This window comes from Mchenga conophoros, linkage group LG17 (assembly GCF_057382185.1).
Source record: "Mchenga conophoros isolate Kocher_MC1m ecotype Shallow Benthic linkage group LG17, M_conophoros_male_GT1.1, whole genome shotgun sequence".
NCBI classification, from domain to species: Eukaryota; Metazoa; Chordata; class Actinopteri; order Cichliformes; family Cichlidae; genus Mchenga; species Mchenga conophoros.
In genome coordinates, this window is record NC_140542.1 from 39,232,551 (window position 1) to 39,254,015 (window position 21,465).

The window sequence follows — 21,465 nt, forward strand, 5'->3', positions numbered from 1 at the left end:
AAGTATTCATTCGATGACAGAAGCCTTTTCAGGAGCTCGTCTTCATGTTTTGCCACAGTGCCACCAAACATCAAGGGCGAGGAGGTGAATGCTACAGTGATGCTCGGTCAACCCGTGGAGCTGCACTGCCAGAGTGATGCAGTCCCCCCACCCACCCTGTCCTGGCTCAAAGATGGCCGCCCTCTCTTTAGGAAGCCTGGTCTGACTGTGTCAGCAGATGTTAGTCTGCTTAAGGTACAGTTCATCATACAACCATCATATAGCTAAAAGACAACTGGAAGGGCTAACTTTAATCTTAAGAGGTCCCTTTTAACGATGACCGTCTCTCCTGCTGTTAGTTGCATTTTTTCTTTGGCCAAAACTCTGTTCTCTGTCTACAAACTGGCAGATCAGCAGGGTGCATGTGCAGGACTCAGGCAGATATACCTGCGAAGCCACAAACATTGCTGGCAAAACAGAGAAGAACTATAACCTCAATGTGTGGGGTAAGTTGATCTTGTGTCACTGTCGTGCATTTGGACTGACCTGAAGAGATTTTTCAGTCTTTCTTGGACTGTTAGACAAAACAGAAACAAAAAGCTTTTTGTTAGTAGATTTTGATCTTTCTTTGCAGCCCATCATCACGATGATTTATGCATCGCTCATTTACTAGTACTAATGCATGCAGTGTGACTGCCTCCTTTTGGCGTCCCTTTGCTATTACAGTGTCTCCCAGTATCCGAGGCTCTGAGGAGGCGTCTCCTCTGACGGTAGTTGAAGGCAGTCTCATCACTCTTATGTGTGAGTCCAGTGGCATACCGCCTCCCAGTCTCACATGGACGAAGGATGGTAAGCCAGTTTCTGCTTTGATCAAACGTGGGGAGGCAGTGCGCATGCGCGGGTGGCGTGCTGGAACGCCTCACCTATCCTGTGTTTTGTTTATATTCCAGGTTCTGAAGTGAAATCTGACCAGCGGGTCAGGATTCTGTCAGGAGGTCGTCAGCTGCAGATCTCCAGCGCTGAGAAGACAGATGCTGCTTCTTACACCTGCACAGCCTCCAGTGCAGCTGGCACCGTCTCCAAGGAGTACAGCCTGCAGGTTTATGGTGTGTAAACACCACGAATTCATCCTTTTTTTTTTCAATTGCCTTTTTGCCTATAAAGGATACAGGCTGTACAGGTGTTGGTTAAATGTTGTCTCTATGGGGGAAAGAGTTAAGGTGATAAAAACAGTAAAAAGCTTCTCTTATCTCATCTTTTTAATGACACACCACTCACCCGCTTTTCTCACTTCAGTCCGTCCTTCCATCAGACGCACCGAAGGCGGCGCTGATGAGGTCACTGTGATAAAGGGAGGTGATGTGACGCTACAGTGTGATGCTGAAGGTGTGCCGCGACCTGCGGTCACGTGGCTGAAAGACGGACGGCCGATCACAGGCCAGCATGGTGCAAAGGTCCTGAACGAGGGGAGGCTATTGCAGATTAAAGATGCCAAAGTGTCAGACACGGGACGCTACACGTGCATTGCTGTTAACGTGGCGGGACAGGCTGACAGCAAGCATGACATCAGCGTCCACGGTATGAAACAGGAATTGCTTTCAGAGATTAAAGTTTTTTGTGTTTTCATAATGATCAAAGAAATCATCTTTGTGTCCATTTACCTCCTTTTCTCTCATCTTCAGTCCCACCAAGTATAATTGGGCAGGTGCAGTTTCCAGAAAATGTGAGTGTTGTCATGAGGAACCCAGTTGCTCTGATCTGCGAGGCCTCCGGCATCCCTCTTCCTACCATCTCCTGGTTGAAGGACGGTCAGCCAATTAAAACGACTAGTTCAGCGCGCATCCTTTCAGGTCTGTTCCTGTTTGACTTTTCGTGACTTTTCAAGCTCTTAGTCTTGATTTTTACTTCCCAGCTAGGTTTCAGAGGTTTCAACATTTGCAATGCACTGCCACTAATAATATTATGGAATGACTGCGACCACGGCCAAATGCAGACGCCAGTTCTGTGAAAAACCAGCAGAAAAACAATTAAATTGTGAAGCAAAAGAATGTTAATATTAATTTGAAAAGTTGGAAATGGAAACTGTAACAAAGTGTCGAGTGAATCCTAATGACACTCATGTTGTCAAATCTGGAGTTGTTTCAGTAACATGTCATTATTTTTCACTTATTTTCTCATTAACTGTGGCAAAGCTACGCTGTTGGCTGTTGAGACTGACATTAGTCTGAAATATCATTAAACTCTGTCCTAAATGTTTGAACAGCTGTGGTTCTAAGAGTTCAGCTTCTCTGTGTTGATTGATTTCAGTGCTCAGAAAGGCTAATGTCATTTCAACACGTTTAAAAGCCTGTTTACGTGTTCTTGTCGTGTTTTATTTCTGGGGAAAAAAAGTACTTTTCTTCTGACCTAGCTTTTAAAGACATTACACGTGGTTATAGAAACATAATAATAATGGACTTGTTTAACTTCTAGGTGGCCGCAGCCTGCGTCTGATGCATGCTGCAGCAGAGGATGCTGGGAGATACACTTGCATCGTGTCTAACAGCGCTGGGGAGGAGAGGAAGACCTTTGACCTTGACATCCTTGGTGAGAAAATAGAAAATTTATTGTATCATATTTTGTTTTGTTTGTTTGTTTGTTTTTGTTTTTAGCTTTATGCCATAATATTGTCTAACTAAAGTGACTGTGCATTTACATATATTGTACCATGCTCGAAAAGGTGGAGGAGGTGGCTGAAGACAGGGAGGTGCAGATTATGGGTGCATGGATGGATGAATGGATGGATGTTTATTTTCCACTTAATGATAAAATGGACTTTGATAGAAAATAATAACTATTTAACTGATTTTTCCGACAGTTCCCCCGAGCATTGTGGAGGAGGGAACTATGGTGGATACTAAAGTGAAGGAGAAACACAACATCACTCTCACTTGTGAAGCATCAGGTATTTGAGATAATCTGGTAATGAAATGTTTGGATCAATCCTTACTGTAAGTTCCAGTCAAGATAATCTCTGTGCTTTGGAACAATTTTCTTAAGCCCTTTTACAATTTCCCAGGTAATCCTGTACCTGAGATTAAATGGCTGAAGGATGGACAGCTGCTGGTGCCTGACGGGCATTACCAAATTCTGTCTCATGGCCGTTTCCTCCAAATCTCTGGAGCCCAAGTCGCAGACACTGGCAGGTACAGCTGCCTGGCCTCTAACAGTGCAGGAGACCGCAGGCGGCATTACAATCTTAATGTCCTGGGTACAAAGACAACTCTTTTTCCATTTTGGAGACTTTGAGTTCATTACACGTGGAATGAAATCATATTACTTATTTGTCTGTTTTTTCCCCTCTTTTCTTGACCAGTTTCTCCCACCATTGCTGGGTCAGGCCCTGACATTTCTGCAGAGGAGGTTACAGTAACCCTGAGCAGCCCCACCTCACTGGTGTGTGAAGTCCAGTCTTACCCTCCTGCTCTGATCATGTGGCTCAAAGATGGCACTCTGTTTGAATCCAGTCGCAACGTCAGAGTCCTTCCAGGTTTGCAATGACGTGCACAATGAAAATAAAGAAGCAATAAAGGGACAGAAGGAAAATGTGTTAGAATCTTTGAATCGTGACTCTGTGGCTGTTACAGGTGGGCGAACGCTGCAGATTCTCAATGCTAAACAAGAGGATGCTGGGAGGTATACCTGCGTGGCCACTAATGAGGCTGGAGAGACACTGAAGCACTATGAGGTCAAGGTTTATGGTGAGACCCCTTCAGCTTTGGGAGCATGCTGCAGCATAAAATGTTTTATGTGTGTTCAGTTCTAGCATAATCTATTGCACATGCTTTCTTGTACAAGTAAATATAATTTACAGCTCCTTGTCAGAAGTTTACATCCACTCATCATGGACATAAATGTCATGGTAATTTGGGGTTTCAGTGATTTATTAGAACTGTTCATTTTTCCAGGGAACCATGATTATAAAGCACACATCTTTATTGACTTTAAAAAAAACAAGAACAGAGTACACAAGTTTGAAATTATGTTGGATTGTCTCTCACCCACATGGGGTCAAAAGTGCTGCTGAATCTTCTACAATGTCTTTTAACTTGACAGGATCGATTTAATTTCTCATTAGTGGTCATGATTGACTACAACTGGTCGTTCTCAGCATAAAAAGGATTTGTATGACAGTAATCACTGGATTGGCCATTGCTCAGAACAATGGGAAAGTCCAAGGAACTCAGTGAAGGTTCAAGAAGGAGAATTGTAGAGTTATACGAGTTGTGAAAGATTTCTAAACAACTGCAAATCCCAAGATCATCAGTTCTAACAACTGTATGTAAATACAACTCATTTGGATGTGTCACCACTTTGCCACGGTCTGGAAGAAGATGCAAACTGTTACCCTCAGATCAGGAACAACGGAGGAAAACTAGGCTCAAGTCTGGTATGAAATGGGGTTTTTTCCACAACGATGCCTCTTGTACATCGTCTTATTATCTTTTGGGAGACGCCTGCGTCACTTTCCGGTCAAAAAAAAGTTGCTGGTTGAATAAAAGTAACTTTAAGTCAAAATTTGCCAGGAGTATGAATAATTATAGGCTTCACTGTATATATTAGAGCCTGCATGTATCCAAAATAAATAAAACTTGTGCCCCTCATTCTTGTTTTTGAAGGGCAGTAAAGATGTATACTGTACAATCCTTCCATCTTGGACAAAAGAAATCATTAGAAGAGATTCATATCAATGATGAGTGGATGTAAACGTCTGACCACAACTGTAAATTACTGATAAGAATTACCAGTAATCAGATTTACATTAAACATATTTTAACTTGTTTTTGTCTCCAGTTCCTCCACAGATTAATAAGAATGACATTCCCGGGGAAGGACTGGCCCCTAAAGAGGTCAAAATCAAGGTTAACAGCACCCTGACTTTGGAGTGTGTTGCTCAGGCCTTTCCTACCCCCGCACTGCAGTGGTATAAAGATGGACAGGTAACGTCTGGGATATTTTCACAGTTTTTTAAAGCTGTGGGATTAAAGGCTTGAAAAAAAGTTTTTTCTCTGCACAGATCCTGCAGTCAGATGACCACGTGTCCATTACAGCCAACGGGCGGATCGTTCAGATCAAACATGCTCAGGTGTCAGACACTGGCCGCTACACCTGTGTAGCCACTAATATAGCTGGAGAGGATGAGAAGGACTTTGATGTAAATATACAAGGTGAACTGGGTTGACTAATGCAGATGTGTGCACTGCAACTATTATTTAATAAAGACACTACATAAATGCACAACCATGCGCCTGATGGCGTTTCCTCCTGTTAGTAATGTAATGCGTGAAGTAAGGTTTTAACGTCTGTCCTCTTTTTCCCCGCTGCTCAGTTCCACCTAATTTTAACAGGCCTGGTGCAGATGGTGATACCACGTCTTCCTCAGGCTTTGGAGTTGATGCACGAGACGTGATACTCAACAATCCCATCTCCCTGTACTGTGAGACCAACGCCGTCCCCCCTCCGACCCTCACTTGGTACAAAGACGGACATCTGCTGACATCGAATGACAAAGTTCTGATCCTGCCAGGTGAGACAGATGACGAAAACTGTAAGGAAGAGATGAAATGTGAAGGATATTTAGTCCATACACATTTTCTACTGCTTTAATCTCAGGTGGGCGAGTGCTACAGATTCCCAGGGCCCAGATTGAGGACTCAGGCAGGTACACATGTGTGGCTGTCAATGAAGCAGGAGAGGACTCCATCCAGTATGATGTTAGAGTGCTATGTGAGTAAAAACACCCTTATTTCCTGTGGGACAAGTATCGATCAGTTTAGCAGAGAACGGTTCACATGCATGTATGTGTTCTGCACTAGTACCTCCGACCATACGCGGAACAGACAGCGACCTGCCTGATGAAGTCACAGTGCTGGTCAATAAAACTGCCCAACTGGAGTGTCACGTGGAGGGAACCCCGGCCCCCAAAATTAGCTGGTTTAAGCACAACCAGCCAATCACCTCCAACAGCTTGCACAGAATTCTGTCCAATGGGAGAGCGCTTCAGGTAACAACCAGGAAACACAGACTGATTAAATTTGTATTTTTAAACCTCCCATACCCCACACAAGGTACGATGTCTTGACAACAATGAAAATAACTGTAATTGTTCTTTTTACTTCTTTTACTTGTTTATGTAAACATGTCAGTATCAATGCACCTCGGGTAATATTTACAACATTTTTTCTCCATCAGATATTGACGGCTCAGGTATCGGACACAGGGCGTTATGTGTGTGCAGCTGAAAATGTGGCTGGAAGTGCAGAAAAAACATTTAATCTCAATGTTCATGGTGAGTTACTCCCTTTTCCTTTTCAGCTTAAATGTGTCACAACCAGTGTTGGTCAAGTTACTTGAAAAAAGTAATCAGTAACTAATTACTGATTACTTCCCCCAAAAAGTAATCCTGTTACTTTACTGATTACTTATTTTCAAAAGTAATTAATTACTTAGTTACTTTTTAAAAACACGATTTACAACCTGAAGAGGTGATAAAGCGATAGATCTTTCAGCCCAATTCTACTTTTTCTGCATAATCCATCATACAAAATGTAATCAAATGAAAAAAAGTCTCTTTTTAAAAATTAGTTTTAATCTTTTAACTTTATGCATCAAGCAAACATTTAATTATATGCAACATTCTCTGACGGGAAGAAATTAGTTTAACATTTAAACCTATTTTCTGCACATTCCAGCACATAAAATAAAATATTTTGTGTGTTTACACTCAGTCTTTCAAATAGATGCAAGTAAAACACAGCAGAAAATAAATAAAGTCAAAGACTCAGCGGTCCTGTTGCTCTATTTTCACCTGTAAAGCAGGAGTGGGGTAGGCGGAGGTTTACCCTGGTGCAGGTGTGCCGCGGTCAGTGGAAGAATCCGCGAGTTTCTCTGTGAGTTTCCCATTACGTGGCAGCTACTCGGTGCTTGTTGGAAGTTTAGGGGTTTTTTTCGCTGTAAAAAAAAGTTTTCTTCCCACGCACAGCGGACACTAATGTTTTTGTCACTTTTTATGGAATCAAACTCAAAGTAAGGTCAGTACTTCCACGCTTTAAACGCTGCACGCTCATACTCTCTCTGCACTCGATATATGATCCACTGTTGATCTGCACACAGCTGTTGTCACTAACGTCGCACTCGCTTACGTCACTGTCATGAGACATTCTCGCAAAAAATCAGGTTTTAGTAACGCAGTAACGCAGCGTTCCTACGGGAAAGTAACGGCAATCTAATTACCATTTTTGCAATAGTAATCCCTTACTTTACTCGTTACTTGAAAAAAGTAATCGGATTACAGTACATTTGTTCATGTTCTGCCCATCTCTGGTCACAACATGAACAAATGTAGTAAAATACTTTTCCCTCATGTGATCACAGCAAATTAAATATTTTTGTCTTCTGCCTGCTTTATTGAACGTTCCTCGTCTTTTTTCGTTAAGTGCCTCCCACCATTATCGGCCCGAGTTCTGAGAATGTGACGGTGGTTGTGAACAACTTTGTGGCTCTCTCCTGTGAAGCTACTGGCTTCCCTCCTCCAACACTGGGCTGGCTCAATGGCAGGGGCCCAATTCAAGCTAACACCAATGCACTCATCATGCCAGGTACTGTGAAGGAGTTACTTTCACCTATAGACTCACGATATCAAAAATACCTTTATGCAGACGATAAAATGACATGAAAATCACTGTTTCTCTGTGTCTGCGTGTGCCTGCAGGTGGACGCACTTTACAAATCCTGAAAGCAAAAGTGTCCGACGGAGGAAAGTACAGCTGTGTGGCCCTGAACGCAGCAGGAGAGGCTCACAAACACATCTACCTCACTGTTTTCGGTCAGATTGTTTCTGCAATGGTTTTATTGCACAGTGTAGCTCCGTGTGTTGTCTTCAATTGATGCTGATTTACCTCCTCCCCCGCAGTTCCTCCCAGCATCCGAGACAATAGCGGGGACTCTCCTGTGGTGGTGAATGTGCTTGTTGGGAAATCTGTAACTCTGGAGTGTGAATCCAATGCTGTGCCTCCTCCCGTCATCACTTGGTATAAGAACGGCAGAGTGGTGACAGAATCAGCCAACCTGCGTGTTTTGGCTGAGGGACAGATCCTCGAGATCAAAGGTTCAGAGGTGAGAGACGAATGGAAACCAGCGATGATGTGTCGTGTCCCTCTGCTGGATTAAAAGCACCTAACCAAAGTGTTGAATTAACTATTTATATGTTTTTTATCTGTTTTGCATCTGTCTGTATTTTTCAGGTGTCTGATACAGGACAGTACGTTTGCATGGCCACCAATGTTGCCGGGCAAGTGGACAAGCACTTCCACTTGAACATCTATGGTAGTCTTTCCTAAATATTTACATTTTTACAAATCTGAAAATGCACCAGGAACCTATTTCAACCAGTGTCCACCTGCAGAATATTATTAAAGATATGTCTTTAAATTTCTTCTTTCTCCAGTACCTCCCAGTATCGATGGCCCAGCAGAGGAGACAGTTGTGGAAACCATCAGTAATCCGGTCATCTTTAACTGTGACGCGAGTGGAATCCCTCCACCCACGCTCACTTGGCTGAAAAACGGGCGCACCATAGGTAAACCTGTGTGCAGGTTTAACTGAACCACAAAAAAGGTTTTTCATCTGTTAATGTTGTCCTTTTTTTATTAAAAAAACACACGAACTTCATATTTCCTTTAGAGAACTCAGAGTCTTTGGAGATGCACATCTTCTCAGGGGGCAGCAAACTGCAGATCGCACGCTCGCAGCTCTCTGACAGCGGCACTTACACATGTGTGGCCTCCAACGTGGAGGGCAAGGCCTACAAGAGGTACCGCCTAACCATACAAGGTAGATGGACATCTTTATCTTTAAAACCCTGCTAATGCCTTTCTAGATACACTATATTGCCAAACATATTCGCTCATCTGCCTTTATCAATATGACCTTGAGCTGCATCCCATTCTTAATCCACTGGGTTTAATATGACATTTGCTCACTCTTTGCAGCTATGTTACACACAGCTATGCTAACCCGGGTAATTTGCTCTTAGTTCCTCCCAGTATCTCTGGATCAGAGCTACCCAGTGAGATGGGAGTCCTGCTAAATCAAACCATTCAGTTGGTCTGTCAAGCTCAGGGAACCCCAACTCCGACCATCCAGTGGCTGAAGGACGGGGAAGCCATCAACAGTACGGGAAGCAAGGGGCTCAGGTAAAGAATAGCACAATGTGCAATACACACAAAAATACATATACAAGACATATAGTTTACAAATATATGTATGTATGCTCAGGATCAGTGGAAATGGCAGCAAACTCACTGTACTACGAGCTCAGACTGCTGACGGCGGCAAGTACACCTGCGTGGCCACCAACGCTGCAGGAGAAGAGGACAGGATATTTAATCTGAACGTGTATGGTGGGTTCAACTCAGGATTCAAACGTAACGCATATCTTTGGCGCAAATATTCTTTTATATAACGGATCCTGCCTCCCGTCTCCCAGTGCCGCCTGTGATCGTAGGCAACAGTGCGGCTGCTGAGGAGCTCGCAGCAGTTCTGGACAGTTCTGTGAGCATCGAGTGCGTCGCAACAGGCTCTCCCCTGCCTCAGCTAAACTGGCTGAGGAACGGCCTGCCTCTGCCAGTCTCCTCACACATACGTCTCCTCTCTGCTGGGCAAGTGCTTCGGTACGTCAGCAGACAGTGCGCGGAGGATGAATTTCTTTCTTTTGAAATATGCAAATGTATTAGTCTGAAACATTCTTATCTCGACTCTGGCTTTAAAATCTCCCAAATCATCAAAACAATGTCGTCATTGAAGATTGAAAAGGTTTGAAAAATGGGGGATTGGTTTAAATAGGAAACCTCTTAAATTTACACATCGTACAAATTTCCTGTCAGGGTGGCGCGCACCCAGGTGTCTGATGGTGGACGATATACCTGCGTTGCATCAAACAGGGCAGGAGTGGACAACAAACATTATAACCTGCAGGTGCACGGTGAGTCTGAAAACTTGCTACGTCAGCAAGAAACTGCAAGCGGCCGCATGTTCTAGAGTTGTATAGCTTTCATGTTTATTCATACTTTTCAGATATCCTCCAGGCAAACTGAGAAACAAAGGCTAACGAGTTGTTAAATTACCCTCCTCAGTCCCTCCCGGTCTGGATGGAGCAGGGAGCACAGAGGATGTGACTGTGGTCGCAGGAAACTTGGCTTCTCTGCTGTGTATTGCTGATGGGACCCCAACGCCCACCGTTTCCTGGCTCAAAGACGGAGCGACTCTAGTCCCCGACCGCCACGTCGTTCTCCTAAACTCGAACACCAACCTTCGTATTAGACGGGCTCAGGTTGGCGACACGGGACGCTACACCTGCGTGGCTAACAACACTGCTGGTGAAGCGAGCCGTCACTTCAACCTGAAAGTTATGGGTGAGTGCAATCAGACTGTAGCTCTCCATTATCCAGCTTCAGCTGCTGATGCATGGACGACTAAAGAAACGTTACTTGTACTTTCTAAGATCCTCCGCGCATCGAGGGCTCTGGTGTACCTGCAGAAGTGTCTGTGGTGGTTAATAATGTCCTGGAGCTCCACTGTGAGGCCACGGGTATACCTACGCCCTCTCTGACCTGGCTCAAGGATGGACGCCCGCTCCCACAGACAGACAGCCTGCGCCTCCTCCAGGGAGGAAAGGTGCTCCGTGTGGCCTCAGCACAGGTCAGAGACTCGGGACTGTTAAAGTGAAATTTTGTTGCTCATACAGCATCGTGTGATTTTTATATAAACACTCACTGGAAACTTTATTAGTACACCTTGCTAGATGTTTGCATCCCTTCTGCCTTAATAATTCTTCATAAATTCAACAAGGTGATGGAATTATTCCTCAGATTTTGGTCCATGTTGACATGATAGCGTCGTGCAGTTGCTACACATTTGTCAGATGATCCATGATGTAGTTCTCTCTCCAGACCATCTGGCACTTCTCCTTTGCCCCGATGCTCAATGGATATTTTCTCTTTTTCTGACCATTCTCTGTAAACCGTAGACATGGTTGTGTGGAAAAATCCCAGTATTCCCTAATCTGATGCTCAGTTTGAGCTTGACTGCGGCTAAATGCACTGTGCAGCCATGTGATCGGCTAACTAGATATCTGCATTAAATACCAGTTGAACAGGTGTGTCTAAAAGAGGCCAGAGAGTGTACATGAATGGTTTTTGTGTGTTTTTTTCCACTGTTCTCACACTTTTGATGCTCAGCTGGAGGACACAGGCAGATACACCTGCTTAGCAAACAGTCCAGCGGGAGATGATGACAAGGACTTCCTAGTTCGAGTGCATGGTGGGTAACATAGACGTTTAGCGCAAATTGCAATATGCAAACTGTTTAAATTTATGGAAATTTCAATTAAATTGGTTCCATTACAAATACAAAAGGGAAGTTACAGTGTTGCAGTTATTGAATTGCTTAGAAATGTTTCTCGTTGTCATGCACATGTGTGCACAGTTTGATTGATCGTGGGCTACAGACGGTTAGAGCTCTTTTGTCTGCCTTTTCAGTTCCTCCTAACATTGTGGGAGAGAGTACACCTCGGGATGTTTCAGTGCTGCAGAACAGACAGGTGACCTTAGAGTGCAAGTCTGATGCTGTTCCACCTCCAACGCTGACCTGGCTCAAAGATGGCCAACAACTGCAGGTCAGAAGTCAAACAAAAGAAGAATAGCAACACGATGATACCTGGTGAGGTAAATAACCTTATCTGCCCCGTTGTGCAGGCCTCTGCTCGTGTGCGTGTTCTGTCTGGTGGCCGCTACTTGCAGATCAACATGGCAGAGCTCAGCGACAGAGCTCAGTACACCTGCGTGGCTAGTAACATCGCTGGCCAGACCACGCGCAAGTTTAACCTGACTGTCAATGGTACGCTTATGTATTTATAGAAATAAATTCCTCCTCTATTAGTTATGGAGTTAAGTAAAGTTCAAAAACCAGTAACACCTGTCCCTTCAGTGGCCCCAGTTATCAAGGACGGCCCCCAGTCAGTGTCGGTGCACGTCAACAAGCCAGCGGTGCTTGAATGTGTAGTGAGTGGAGTCCCACCACCTCAGGTCACCTGGAGGAAACATGGAGCAATATTGGCAGGAAACAATCCCAGGTAGGTTCCTCGTCTCAAACTTTTATCATAGTTCTTCAACCTTCACAGAGATATTTCACATTGGCAGATTCAGGGTTTCACTCATGTTGTGAACACGTGTGCAGGTACACGTTTGCAGAGGATGGGTCTTTGCGCATCAACTCCACTCAGGTGACAGACACCGGTCGCTACCTGTGTATGGCAACCAATCAGGCTGGAACTCAACGCAAGAGAGTGGATCTGCAAGTATATGGTGGGTGGCAAACAGTGTTGGGGAGTAACGGAATACATGTACCGCCGAGTAACTGTATTCTGTTACAGTTACCGTTTTAAGTGGTATTCAGAATACAGTTACTTTGTTGAAAGTAAGGCTATGAACGCTAGATTTTGGGTGTCCACGCCGGTGGCAACCAAACAAAACGCGCATTAAGAGGCTCTCATGTCTGTGTCTCAATCTCGCGGCCCATGTCACCTCGACTTGCGGCCACATAATGACGTAAAGAAATATTAAAAAAAATTATTCACAAAAATGATTTAATATGAAGGCAACAGGCAGAGTGTTGCAGGCATCGCTCTAAAGAATGTAGCCTCATGGGTAGTGTAGTCCGTGCCGCAGGGAGAATGGACTGCCATACCCGTGATGTGTCTGTGAGCGAGGGAGGGAGAAAAGGAGTCGAAAAGTACGAGATGTCACCGAGCAGAAACGGGAGATGGAAACATATATATATATATATATATATATATATATATACACACACACACACACACAGTGGGGCAAAAAAGTATTTAGTCAGCCACCGATTGTGCAAGTTCCCCCACTTAAAATGATGACAGAGGTCAGTAATTTGCACCAGAGGTGCACTTCAACTGTGAGACACAGAATGTGAAAAAAAAAATCCATGAATTCACATGGTAGGATTTGTAAAGAATTTATTCGTAAATCAGGGTGGAAAATAAGTATTTGGTCACCTCAAACAAGGAAAATCTCTGGCTCTCACAGACCTGTAACGTCTTCTGTAAGAAGCTTTTCTGTCCCCCACTCGTTACCTGTATGAATGGCACCTGTTTGAACTCATCATCTGTATAAAAGACACCTGTCCACAGCCTCAAACAGTCAGACTCCAAACTCCGCCATGGCCAAGACCAAAGAGCTTTTGAAGGACACCAGGAAAAGTATTGTAGACCTGCACCAGACTGGGAAGAGTGAATCTACAATAGGCAAGCAGCTTGGTGTGAAAAAATCAACTGTGGGAGCAATCATCAGAAAATGGAAGACATACAAGACCACTGATAATCTCCCTCGATCTGGGGCTCCACGCAAGATCTCATCCCGTGGGGTCAAAATGATCATGAGAACGGTGAGCAAAGATCCCAGAACCACACGGGGGGACCTGGTGAATGACCTGCAGAGAGCTGGGACCAAAGTAACAAAGGTCACCATCAGTAACACACTACAACGGCAGGGAATCAAATCCCGCAGTGCCAGACGTGTTCCGCTGCTGAAGCCAGTGCATGTCCAGGCCCGTCTGAAGTTTGCCAGAGAGCACATGGATGATACAGCAGAGGATTGGGAGAATGTCATGTGGTCAGATGAAACCAAAGTAGAACTTTTTGGTATAAACTCAACTCGTCGTGTTTGGAGGAAGAAGAATACTGAGTTGCATCCCAAGAACACCATACCTACTGTGAAGCATGGGGGTGGAAACATCATGCTATGGGGCTGTTTTTCTGCCAGGGGGACAGGACGACTGATCCGTGTTAAGGACAGAATGAATGGGGCCATGTATCGTGAGATTTTGAGCCAAAACCTCCTTCCATCAGTGAGAACTTTGAAGATGAAACGAGGCTGGGTCTTCCAACATGACAATGATCCAAAACACACCGCCCGGGCAACAAAGGAGTGGCTCCGTAAGAAGCATTTGAAAGTCCTGGAGTGGCCTAGCCAGTCTCCAGACCTCAACCCCATAGAAAATCTGTGGCGGGAGTTGAAAGTCCGTGTTGCTCGGCGACAGCCCCAAAACATCACTGCTCTCGAGAAGATCTGCATGGAGGAATGGGCCAAAATACCAGCTACTGTGTGTGCAAACCTGGTAAAGACCTATAGTAAACGTTTGACCTCTGTTATTGCCAACAAAGGTTATGTTACAAAGTATTGAGTTGTATTTTTGTTATTGACCAAATACTTATTTTCCACCCTGATTTACGAATAAATTCTTTACAAATCCTACCATGTGGATTCATGGATTTTTGTTTCACATTCTGTGTCTCACAGTTGAAGTGTACCTCTGGTGCAAATTACTGACCTCTGTCATCATTTTAGGTGGGGGAACTTGCACAATCGGTGGCTGACTAAATACTTTTTTGCCCCACTGTGTGTATGTACACTGTGTGTGTATATATATATATATATATATATATATATATATATATAGGGTTAGGGTTAGGGTTAGGGTGTTTTTTTATATAACACCCAGCACGCCCCTGCGGGCGGTTTATCCTTCAAGCTCGGGTCCTCTACCAGAGGCCTGGGAGCTTGAGGGTCCTGCGCAGTATCTTAGCTGTTCCCAGGACTGCGCTCTTCTGGACAGAGATCTCCGATGTTTTTCCCGGGATCTGCTGGAGCCACTCGCCTAGCTTGGGAGTCACCGCACCTAGTGCTCCGATTACCACGGGGACCACCGTTACCTTCACCCTCCACATCCTCTCGAGCTCTTCTCTGAGCCCTTGGTATTTCTCCAGCTTCTCGTGTTCCTTCTTCCTGATGTTGCTGTCATTCGGAACCGCTACATCGATCACTACGGCCGTCTTCTTCTGTTTGTCTACCACCACTATGTCCGGTTGGTTAGCCACCACCATTTTGTCCGTCTGTATCTGGAAGTCCCACAGGATCTTAGCTCGGTCATTCTCCACCACCCTTGGGGGCATCTCCCATTTTGACCTCGGGACTTCTAGGTTATACTCGGCACAGATGTTCCTGTACACTATGCCGGCCACTTGGTTATGGCGTTCCATGTATGCCTTGCCTGCTAGCATCTTGCACCCTGCTGTTATGTGCTGGATTGTCTCTGGGGCATCTTTACACAGCCTGCACCTGGGGTCTTGCCTGGTGTGATAGACCCCAGCCTCTATGGATCTTGTACTCAGAGCTTGTTCTTGTGCTGCCATGATTAGTGCCTCTGTGCTGTCTTTCAGCAGCTGGATAGCGTAGTGGTTAAACTACACGCCTTTGGAACAGAGGATCGCAAGTTCGATTCCTGCCTGGGGCGTCTGTATCCAGTAAGGGTCCTAAGGCTAGACCCCCTATGCTAAGCAAGCCTACCGCAGACATGAGCGAGACAGATAAATATGAAGGCATGCCGGCTCGGACGTCGCCCGGATCAACAAGGTCCGCGTCAGGTGTTGAGGAACCAGGGCACCCTGACGAAAAGTGGGCTACTGGAACAAGAAGGCATCGGTGGGCAAGGGACGAAAACAGGGCGTTGTTGGAATGCTACTACGCAAGTAACCCCGGCGGAAGGGGCTACATGAATAGGATGAGGGACCTATATATATATATATATATATATATATATATATATATATATATATGGGATACATTTTAAAAGTAACCTTCCCAACACTGGTGGCAAATATGTACCATAGATGTATTCAAATGACAGTTACTTTACTACTGCTTCCTGTCTTTTAGTGCCTCCTTCCATTGCTGATGGTCGCACCAATGTCACAGTTATAGTCAACGTTCAGACCACTCTGTCTTGTGAGGCTACAGGCATACCCAAACCCACTGTCAGCTGGAGGAAAAATGGCCGACTTATAAACACAGACCAGAACCAGAACATATACAGGTCGGAGTTTTCTCCTTCTCTTTCCTAGTGAAATATATTCAAATTTGTCTCAGAAAAAAACAAAACCGGCTCACTTTAAGTGTATAGAAATACTAACGCCATCTCTTAATCGTTTCCAGATTACTGTCATCGGGCTCACTGGTAGTTATAGCGCCCACAGTGGAGGACACGGCTGTGTACCAGTGCGCTGCCTCTAACGAGGCAGGTGAAGACACCAGATCCATCAACCTGACTGTGAACGGTGGGTAACACAACAGTTATTTACAGATTCCTTTTGTTTTGTGTTAATTAAGTTAATTTTCTTTCTAATAAGTAATGGATCGTTCATCTGTGCGAGTTTATTCTACATTGTGGATTTTCATATTGCATCTGTTCCTCTAGTTCCTCCGTCAATAGCAGATGAACTCACAGAGTTAGTTGTGACCAGGCTGTCCCCGGTGGTCATTCCGTGCACTGCGTCTGGCATCCCGGAGCCCACAATCCACTGGAGCAAAGCTGGCATGAAGCTGCCCATAGAGGGTCTGGGATATAGCATCCTGGCAACAGGTATGTTTTAAATATACCCACTGCTGATGAACTCACCAAACCAAAGTGTCAGTGAAGGTTCTCTATCATCTAGGTCATCGTAGTCTAAGGAGCTCGGACAGAAAGCGTCTGGACTACTTTAAGTTTCTTGAAGACGTTTCACCTTCTTCAGTTCTGAGAGCAACTGGTGGAGTCCCAGATTTTAAGACCAAAGGGAGTGTCCCCAGGAGGGTCCTGGACCCCCTATTGATCCTTTGCCTAATCACATGAGTCATAGTGTAAAAACGGGTGTGGGTCACAATCAGCCAATGTTTGGGTGAACCCATTGTGAGACCTAGCTCCATCCTATCGTGTGATTTACTGAGACAAGACAGCTCCTTGAAAAAACAGAACGAGCTCACTCACTCAGATTTTGCGCTCTGCCTCACCGCCACATATTTTAATTACAACAAGGATTTTACAGACAAAACATGGCTGTGCAGTGGGCTCCCTGGTGTCACCTATTGTAGCCAAACTTAACATGGAGGAAGTGGGGAAAAAGTCTCCCATACAGGTATGTTGATGACACCTGGGTCAAAATCTAAATCCAGGAAGTAGAATCCTTCACTGCTCACATCAGCTCAGTGGATAAAAACATAAAGTTCACCTGTGAAGACACAAAGATGGCAGTTTGCCATTCCTGGACTGTGCCGTGGGCTTTGAAGGGAATGGAAACCTCAACATTGAAGTTTACCAGAAGCCCACACACATGGACCAGTACCTCCACCCTCTGGAACACAGACTTGGAGTGATCAGGATCCTACATCACTGGGCAGAACATGTTCCCCTTTAGCCAGAAGGGAAACAAAAGGAACACACGCATGTAAAGAAAGCTCTTAAAACATGTGATTATTTCCTCAAGTCAGCAAAGATGCACAGAAAAGGTCAGAAGCTTAAATAAGTCCAGACGCTTTTCCCCCCCGAGCTCCTTAGATCACCGAACCGAAGTTTGATTAAAACGTAAAATTCCCTTTTTAATGGCCTTAAATTTGACTACAAATACAACAAAAAGTAAGACAAGCGTCTCCTAAAGGGCACATGTCAGGTTACTTTGTGTGTATTTTAGCTGTAGATAAGATGTCGAGGAGGATTTTGATGCCTGTCTTTAAATATTTTATCTGCTGTTCGTGTCGATCTGCATTCAGGTCCGATAGAGATCACCTCAGCCGAGCTAACTCATGCTGGACGCTACTCATGTACAGCTCAGAATGCTGCAGGCTCCACCCACCGCCACGTGCAGCTCACAGTCCAGGGTAAAAAACGAATTCTTCAGGGTTCACAGCTTAAATCATTTTTATTTTAGAGCTCTTGATTCTGATTGAGAGGCTTGTTTTTTTTATTTTTTTTATTTGGAGGTTTATTCTTTTGTTCTTGATCATCACTACTTTCCAAACCTTCTCCTCAGAGCTTCCAGTGATTGAGTCCCATCCATCAGCACTGGATGTGATCCTGAATAACCCCGTAAGTCTGCCCTGCAGAGCCACAGGCTCACCCACACCTACCATTACCTGGCAGAAGGAGGGCATCAACATACCCACTACAGGTAAATAATTTTGTGTTTTTGTCAGTTGGTGTAAGCAATCAGTCGTGAAATTTTGGCTCTGGCTTCGTGCTAGGTGGTAGGTCCACTATACTCCCTAATGGAAGTCTGCAGATCTCCAAGGCATCACTATCAGACTCTGGAATGTACATATGTGTGGCTCAAAACCCTGCTGGCACAGCGCTCGGCAAGACCAGACTCAGAGTGCAAGGTAGGTACTTTTATGTTGAAATTTCAACCTCACGATCATAATACCAGTTGTGTACAAAATGCACCCAAAGTCACTGAAATTCAGGCTTCCCACGATGTCAACAAATATACTAATGTACTAACCCCACACATTTCTCCTTGCACCTGAAGTCCCTCCAGTGATCAGCTCAGACACTTGGGAATATTTGGCACCTGTGGACTCCTCCGTGACGCTGCGGTGCCAAGCTGACGGCTCCCCTCCCCCCTCGGTCACGTGGCACAAAGACGGGCGCGTGCTGAGTGAAACCGTACGCCTGAGGGTCCTCAGTTCAGGATCTCTGCAGATCGCCTTCATTCAGCCGAGCGATGCCGGGAGATACACTTGCACTGCTGCCAATGCAGCGGGCACTGTCAACTTGGAAATGAGCCTTACTGTGCAGAGTAGGTTCCAGTCATTGAAATGACGTGATTTGACACATCACACTACATTTGTGGTGTTAACGTTTTCTATAAAGATGGATGGGTGATGCATGGATGCATGGATGGTTCCAGTAGTTCTGCTTCTTCAACACAGCATCATTCAGATTTTATACTCACATCCAGACATATAGTCCCAATCAAAAGTTTAAGACCACTTGAAAAATGGCAAAAAAATCCTATTTTGCATGGTTGGATTTTAACAAGGTTCCAAGTGGAGCTTCAACATGCAACAAGAAGAAATGGGAGTGAGATAAAACATTTTTTGAGCATGCAATTTACTGAAAACGACGCTTAAACTGGTTTTAAACTTTTAATCGGGAGTGTATAGCAAAGCAAAGATAAAAAAGGGTGACTTGGTTTTATCCTAATCTCTTGCAGTTCCTCCGTTCATTCGTGGTGGAGAGCAGGAGGTCGTGGTGGTGGAAAACAGTCAGGTCCAGCTTGTGTGTTTGGCAGAGGGCGTCCCTCAGCCAAAACTGTCCTGGGAAAAGGACGGTAGTCCTGTCAGCGAAAGCGCGGGGGAGTATACGATCCTGCCATCTGGTGAGCTGGTTATTGACAGTGCTCAGGTAAAAAATAGAAACACTGAATAGTATTTTGTTTTGATCATATTTAACACACGAGTTTGACCTATATGCTCCTTTTCCCTTCACCCTGCCCCCGCCTTTTGGTGAACCAGCCTGAAGATGCAGGAAGTTACACCTGCGTTGCCACTAATTCAGTCGGGCAGGACAGTTGGACCGTCACCCTGTTGGTTCATACTCATCCCATCTTCACTGAGCTTCTTGGGGATGTGGCCCTGAACAAAGGAGAGCGCCTCACGCTGTTCTGTGGAGTCAGTGGCATCCCCCTACCCAGAATCACTTGGGCCTTTAATAACAACATCATCCCAGGTATGAATCGTTGTAAACGGAGAGGTTTCCTTTCGTTATTTCTTAATCTTTGTCATTTCATTTTATTTGTTTTCTGCCATTGATGCTTCAGTTCACTACGATCAAACGAACGGTCACAGTGAGCTGGTGATCGAGAGAGTGAGCAAAGACGATGCCGGCACCTACACCTGTGTGGCAGAAAATGATGTGGGAACCATCAAGTCGCTGGCCTTGGTCTATGTCAAAGGTAAAAGCATGCTTTCATGAACTATTTTGATGCTGTTGCATCTCTCTAAGCTGCTCTACACTCGACCTGATCTGCCTGTTCTTCAGAGCCTCCGATCATCGATGGGGACCTTCACTCCAACCGCATTGAACCCCTGGGCGGGAATGCAATCCTGAACTGTGAGGTTCGAGGAGACCCGCTGCCAACCATCCAGTGGAGCAAAAATGGAATAAACATCCAGATCAGCTACCGAATCCGTCAACTGGACAACGGCTCCCTGGCCATCTATGGCACAGTGGTAGGAAGACAGCTCTTTTGTGTAAGACAAAGGTGAGCTTTGGAAAAGGTCACGGTGATTTCATTTACAATGTGTGTGGCAGAGTGAAGATGCGGGAAACTACATGTGTGTGGCGACAAATGACGCTGGTGTGGTGGAGAGAAGTGTCACACTTACCTTACACAGTGAGTGTTTAACCGTGTCAGGATGCAGCACTTTTAATTATAGCGTTTTTGTAGCAGTGATAGATGTGATAGAAGCACGCTGCTCTTCCAGGTGCACCCGCAATCATTGTAGAACCCGTGGAGACGGTGCTGGATGCCGGAACCACGGCTGTGCTCAACTGTCAGGCGGAGGGTGAGCCTACGCCCATGATAGAGTGGTCTCGCCAGGGGCGCCCCCTTCTGGGCAACAACCGCTTCTCTGCCTTATCTAATGGCTCCCTCAGGATCATCAGTGCGCAAAAGGAGGACACAGCTGAGTACGAATGCGTGGCAAGAAACCTGCTTGGATCAGTGCTGGTCAAGGTCACTCTTACCATACGGGGTGAGCAGTTTTTAGTTTATTCTTACATCTGCATTCAGAAATGGCAAAATCGGTCCATATGCATGCTTTCAATATTTTGGTGTCTAAAGGGACCTAACGCCAAGTGCCAAAGTTAATTAACGTTCTTGTCAGTCCATGGCGGCTTCTCGGAGTGGGCAGAGTGGGGTCCTTGCAGTGTGTCATGTGGTGTTGGTAACCAGAAGAGGCTCAGGCAGTGTAACAACCCTTTACCTGCCAACGGAGGCCGCCACTGTGCAGGATCAGACACAGAGACACGCAGCTGTCAGGGGAAACCCTGCCCAGGTGAGACTGAAACAGGGCCTAGAACCAAGTGTTTACAAAGGAGACCGTGTGCAAATGTCACATGCGGAACCAAATCTCTCGTCCCTCCACAGTGAATGGTAACTGGTCAGAATGGTCTCTCTGGGAGGAGTGTTCACGTACATGTGGTGAGGGCAACAGAACCAGGGTCCGGACCTGCAGTAGTCCTCCGCCTCAGCATGGAGGCAGGCCGTGTGAGGGGAAGGCAGTGGACGTGGTCATGTGCAGGGTCAGGTCATGTCCAGGTGAGGAAATGCATTTGCATGCGCAGGCACACACAGTTAAAAACAAGAGAACCACTGTCATTAAAGAGAACTTTAATTTGAGGGTGTTTGCTACAGTATAAATATCTTAATATTCTAGTTTTTGATGAAACTCCAGCTCTTTGGGCGTTTGCACACATCTTGACTTGTTGCCTAATTCTACTTATACTTCACGTAGCAGGCTAGCCTGTGTGGACAAACAGATCTAATAATAT

General features: G+C 45.3%; 1 protein-coding gene across 1 annotated transcript in view; it reads left to right on the forward strand.

Moving 5' to 3' along the window:
* The window catches only part of hmcn1 (hemicentin 1), an 87,245-nt gene that overhangs the window by 57,895 nt on the left and 7,885 nt on the right, over window positions 1-21,465 (forward strand). Inside the window, exons 41-89 of the mRNA XM_085251300.1 lie at window positions 59-234; window positions 389-485; window positions 706-828; window positions 930-1,085; window positions 1,276-1,557; window positions 1,662-1,829; window positions 2,452-2,565; window positions 2,837-2,923; window positions 3,038-3,229; window positions 3,335-3,508; window positions 3,606-3,719; window positions 4,813-4,958; window positions 5,036-5,186; window positions 5,348-5,545; window positions 5,632-5,745; window positions 5,835-6,022; window positions 6,211-6,307; window positions 7,455-7,616; window positions 7,730-7,843; window positions 7,931-8,133; window positions 8,262-8,343; window positions 8,465-8,596; window positions 8,701-8,850; window positions 9,053-9,212; window positions 9,295-9,419; window positions 9,506-9,689; window positions 9,903-10,000; window positions 10,152-10,430; window positions 10,520-10,716; window positions 11,256-11,337; window positions 11,556-11,692; window positions 11,772-11,913; window positions 12,004-12,148; window positions 12,253-12,380; window positions 15,816-15,972; window positions 16,092-16,213; window positions 16,354-16,518; window positions 17,682-17,789; window positions 17,942-18,079; window positions 18,153-18,287; window positions 18,437-18,706; window positions 19,124-19,314; window positions 19,425-19,638; window positions 19,730-19,864; window positions 19,951-20,141; window positions 20,224-20,305; window positions 20,397-20,666; window positions 20,799-20,969; window positions 21,062-21,232. Of these exons, the coding sequence (XP_085107426.1) occupies window positions 59-234; window positions 389-485; window positions 706-828; window positions 930-1,085; window positions 1,276-1,557; window positions 1,662-1,829; window positions 2,452-2,565; window positions 2,837-2,923; window positions 3,038-3,229; window positions 3,335-3,508; window positions 3,606-3,719; window positions 4,813-4,958; window positions 5,036-5,186; window positions 5,348-5,545; window positions 5,632-5,745; window positions 5,835-6,022; window positions 6,211-6,307; window positions 7,455-7,616; window positions 7,730-7,843; window positions 7,931-8,133; window positions 8,262-8,343; window positions 8,465-8,596; window positions 8,701-8,850; window positions 9,053-9,212; window positions 9,295-9,419; window positions 9,506-9,689; window positions 9,903-10,000; window positions 10,152-10,430; window positions 10,520-10,716; window positions 11,256-11,337; window positions 11,556-11,692; window positions 11,772-11,913; window positions 12,004-12,148; window positions 12,253-12,380; window positions 15,816-15,972; window positions 16,092-16,213; window positions 16,354-16,518; window positions 17,682-17,789; window positions 17,942-18,079; window positions 18,153-18,287; window positions 18,437-18,706; window positions 19,124-19,314; window positions 19,425-19,638; window positions 19,730-19,864; window positions 19,951-20,141; window positions 20,224-20,305; window positions 20,397-20,666; window positions 20,799-20,969; window positions 21,062-21,232 (7,617 nt within the window). The remainder of the gene's footprint in view (window positions 1-58; window positions 235-388; window positions 486-705; window positions 829-929; window positions 1,086-1,275; window positions 1,558-1,661; window positions 1,830-2,451; window positions 2,566-2,836; window positions 2,924-3,037; window positions 3,230-3,334; window positions 3,509-3,605; window positions 3,720-4,812; window positions 4,959-5,035; window positions 5,187-5,347; window positions 5,546-5,631; window positions 5,746-5,834; window positions 6,023-6,210; window positions 6,308-7,454; window positions 7,617-7,729; window positions 7,844-7,930; window positions 8,134-8,261; window positions 8,344-8,464; window positions 8,597-8,700; window positions 8,851-9,052; window positions 9,213-9,294; window positions 9,420-9,505; window positions 9,690-9,902; window positions 10,001-10,151; window positions 10,431-10,519; window positions 10,717-11,255; window positions 11,338-11,555; window positions 11,693-11,771; window positions 11,914-12,003; window positions 12,149-12,252; window positions 12,381-15,815; window positions 15,973-16,091; window positions 16,214-16,353; window positions 16,519-17,681; window positions 17,790-17,941; window positions 18,080-18,152; window positions 18,288-18,436; window positions 18,707-19,123; window positions 19,315-19,424; window positions 19,639-19,729; window positions 19,865-19,950; window positions 20,142-20,223; window positions 20,306-20,396; window positions 20,667-20,798; window positions 20,970-21,061; window positions 21,233-21,465) is intronic.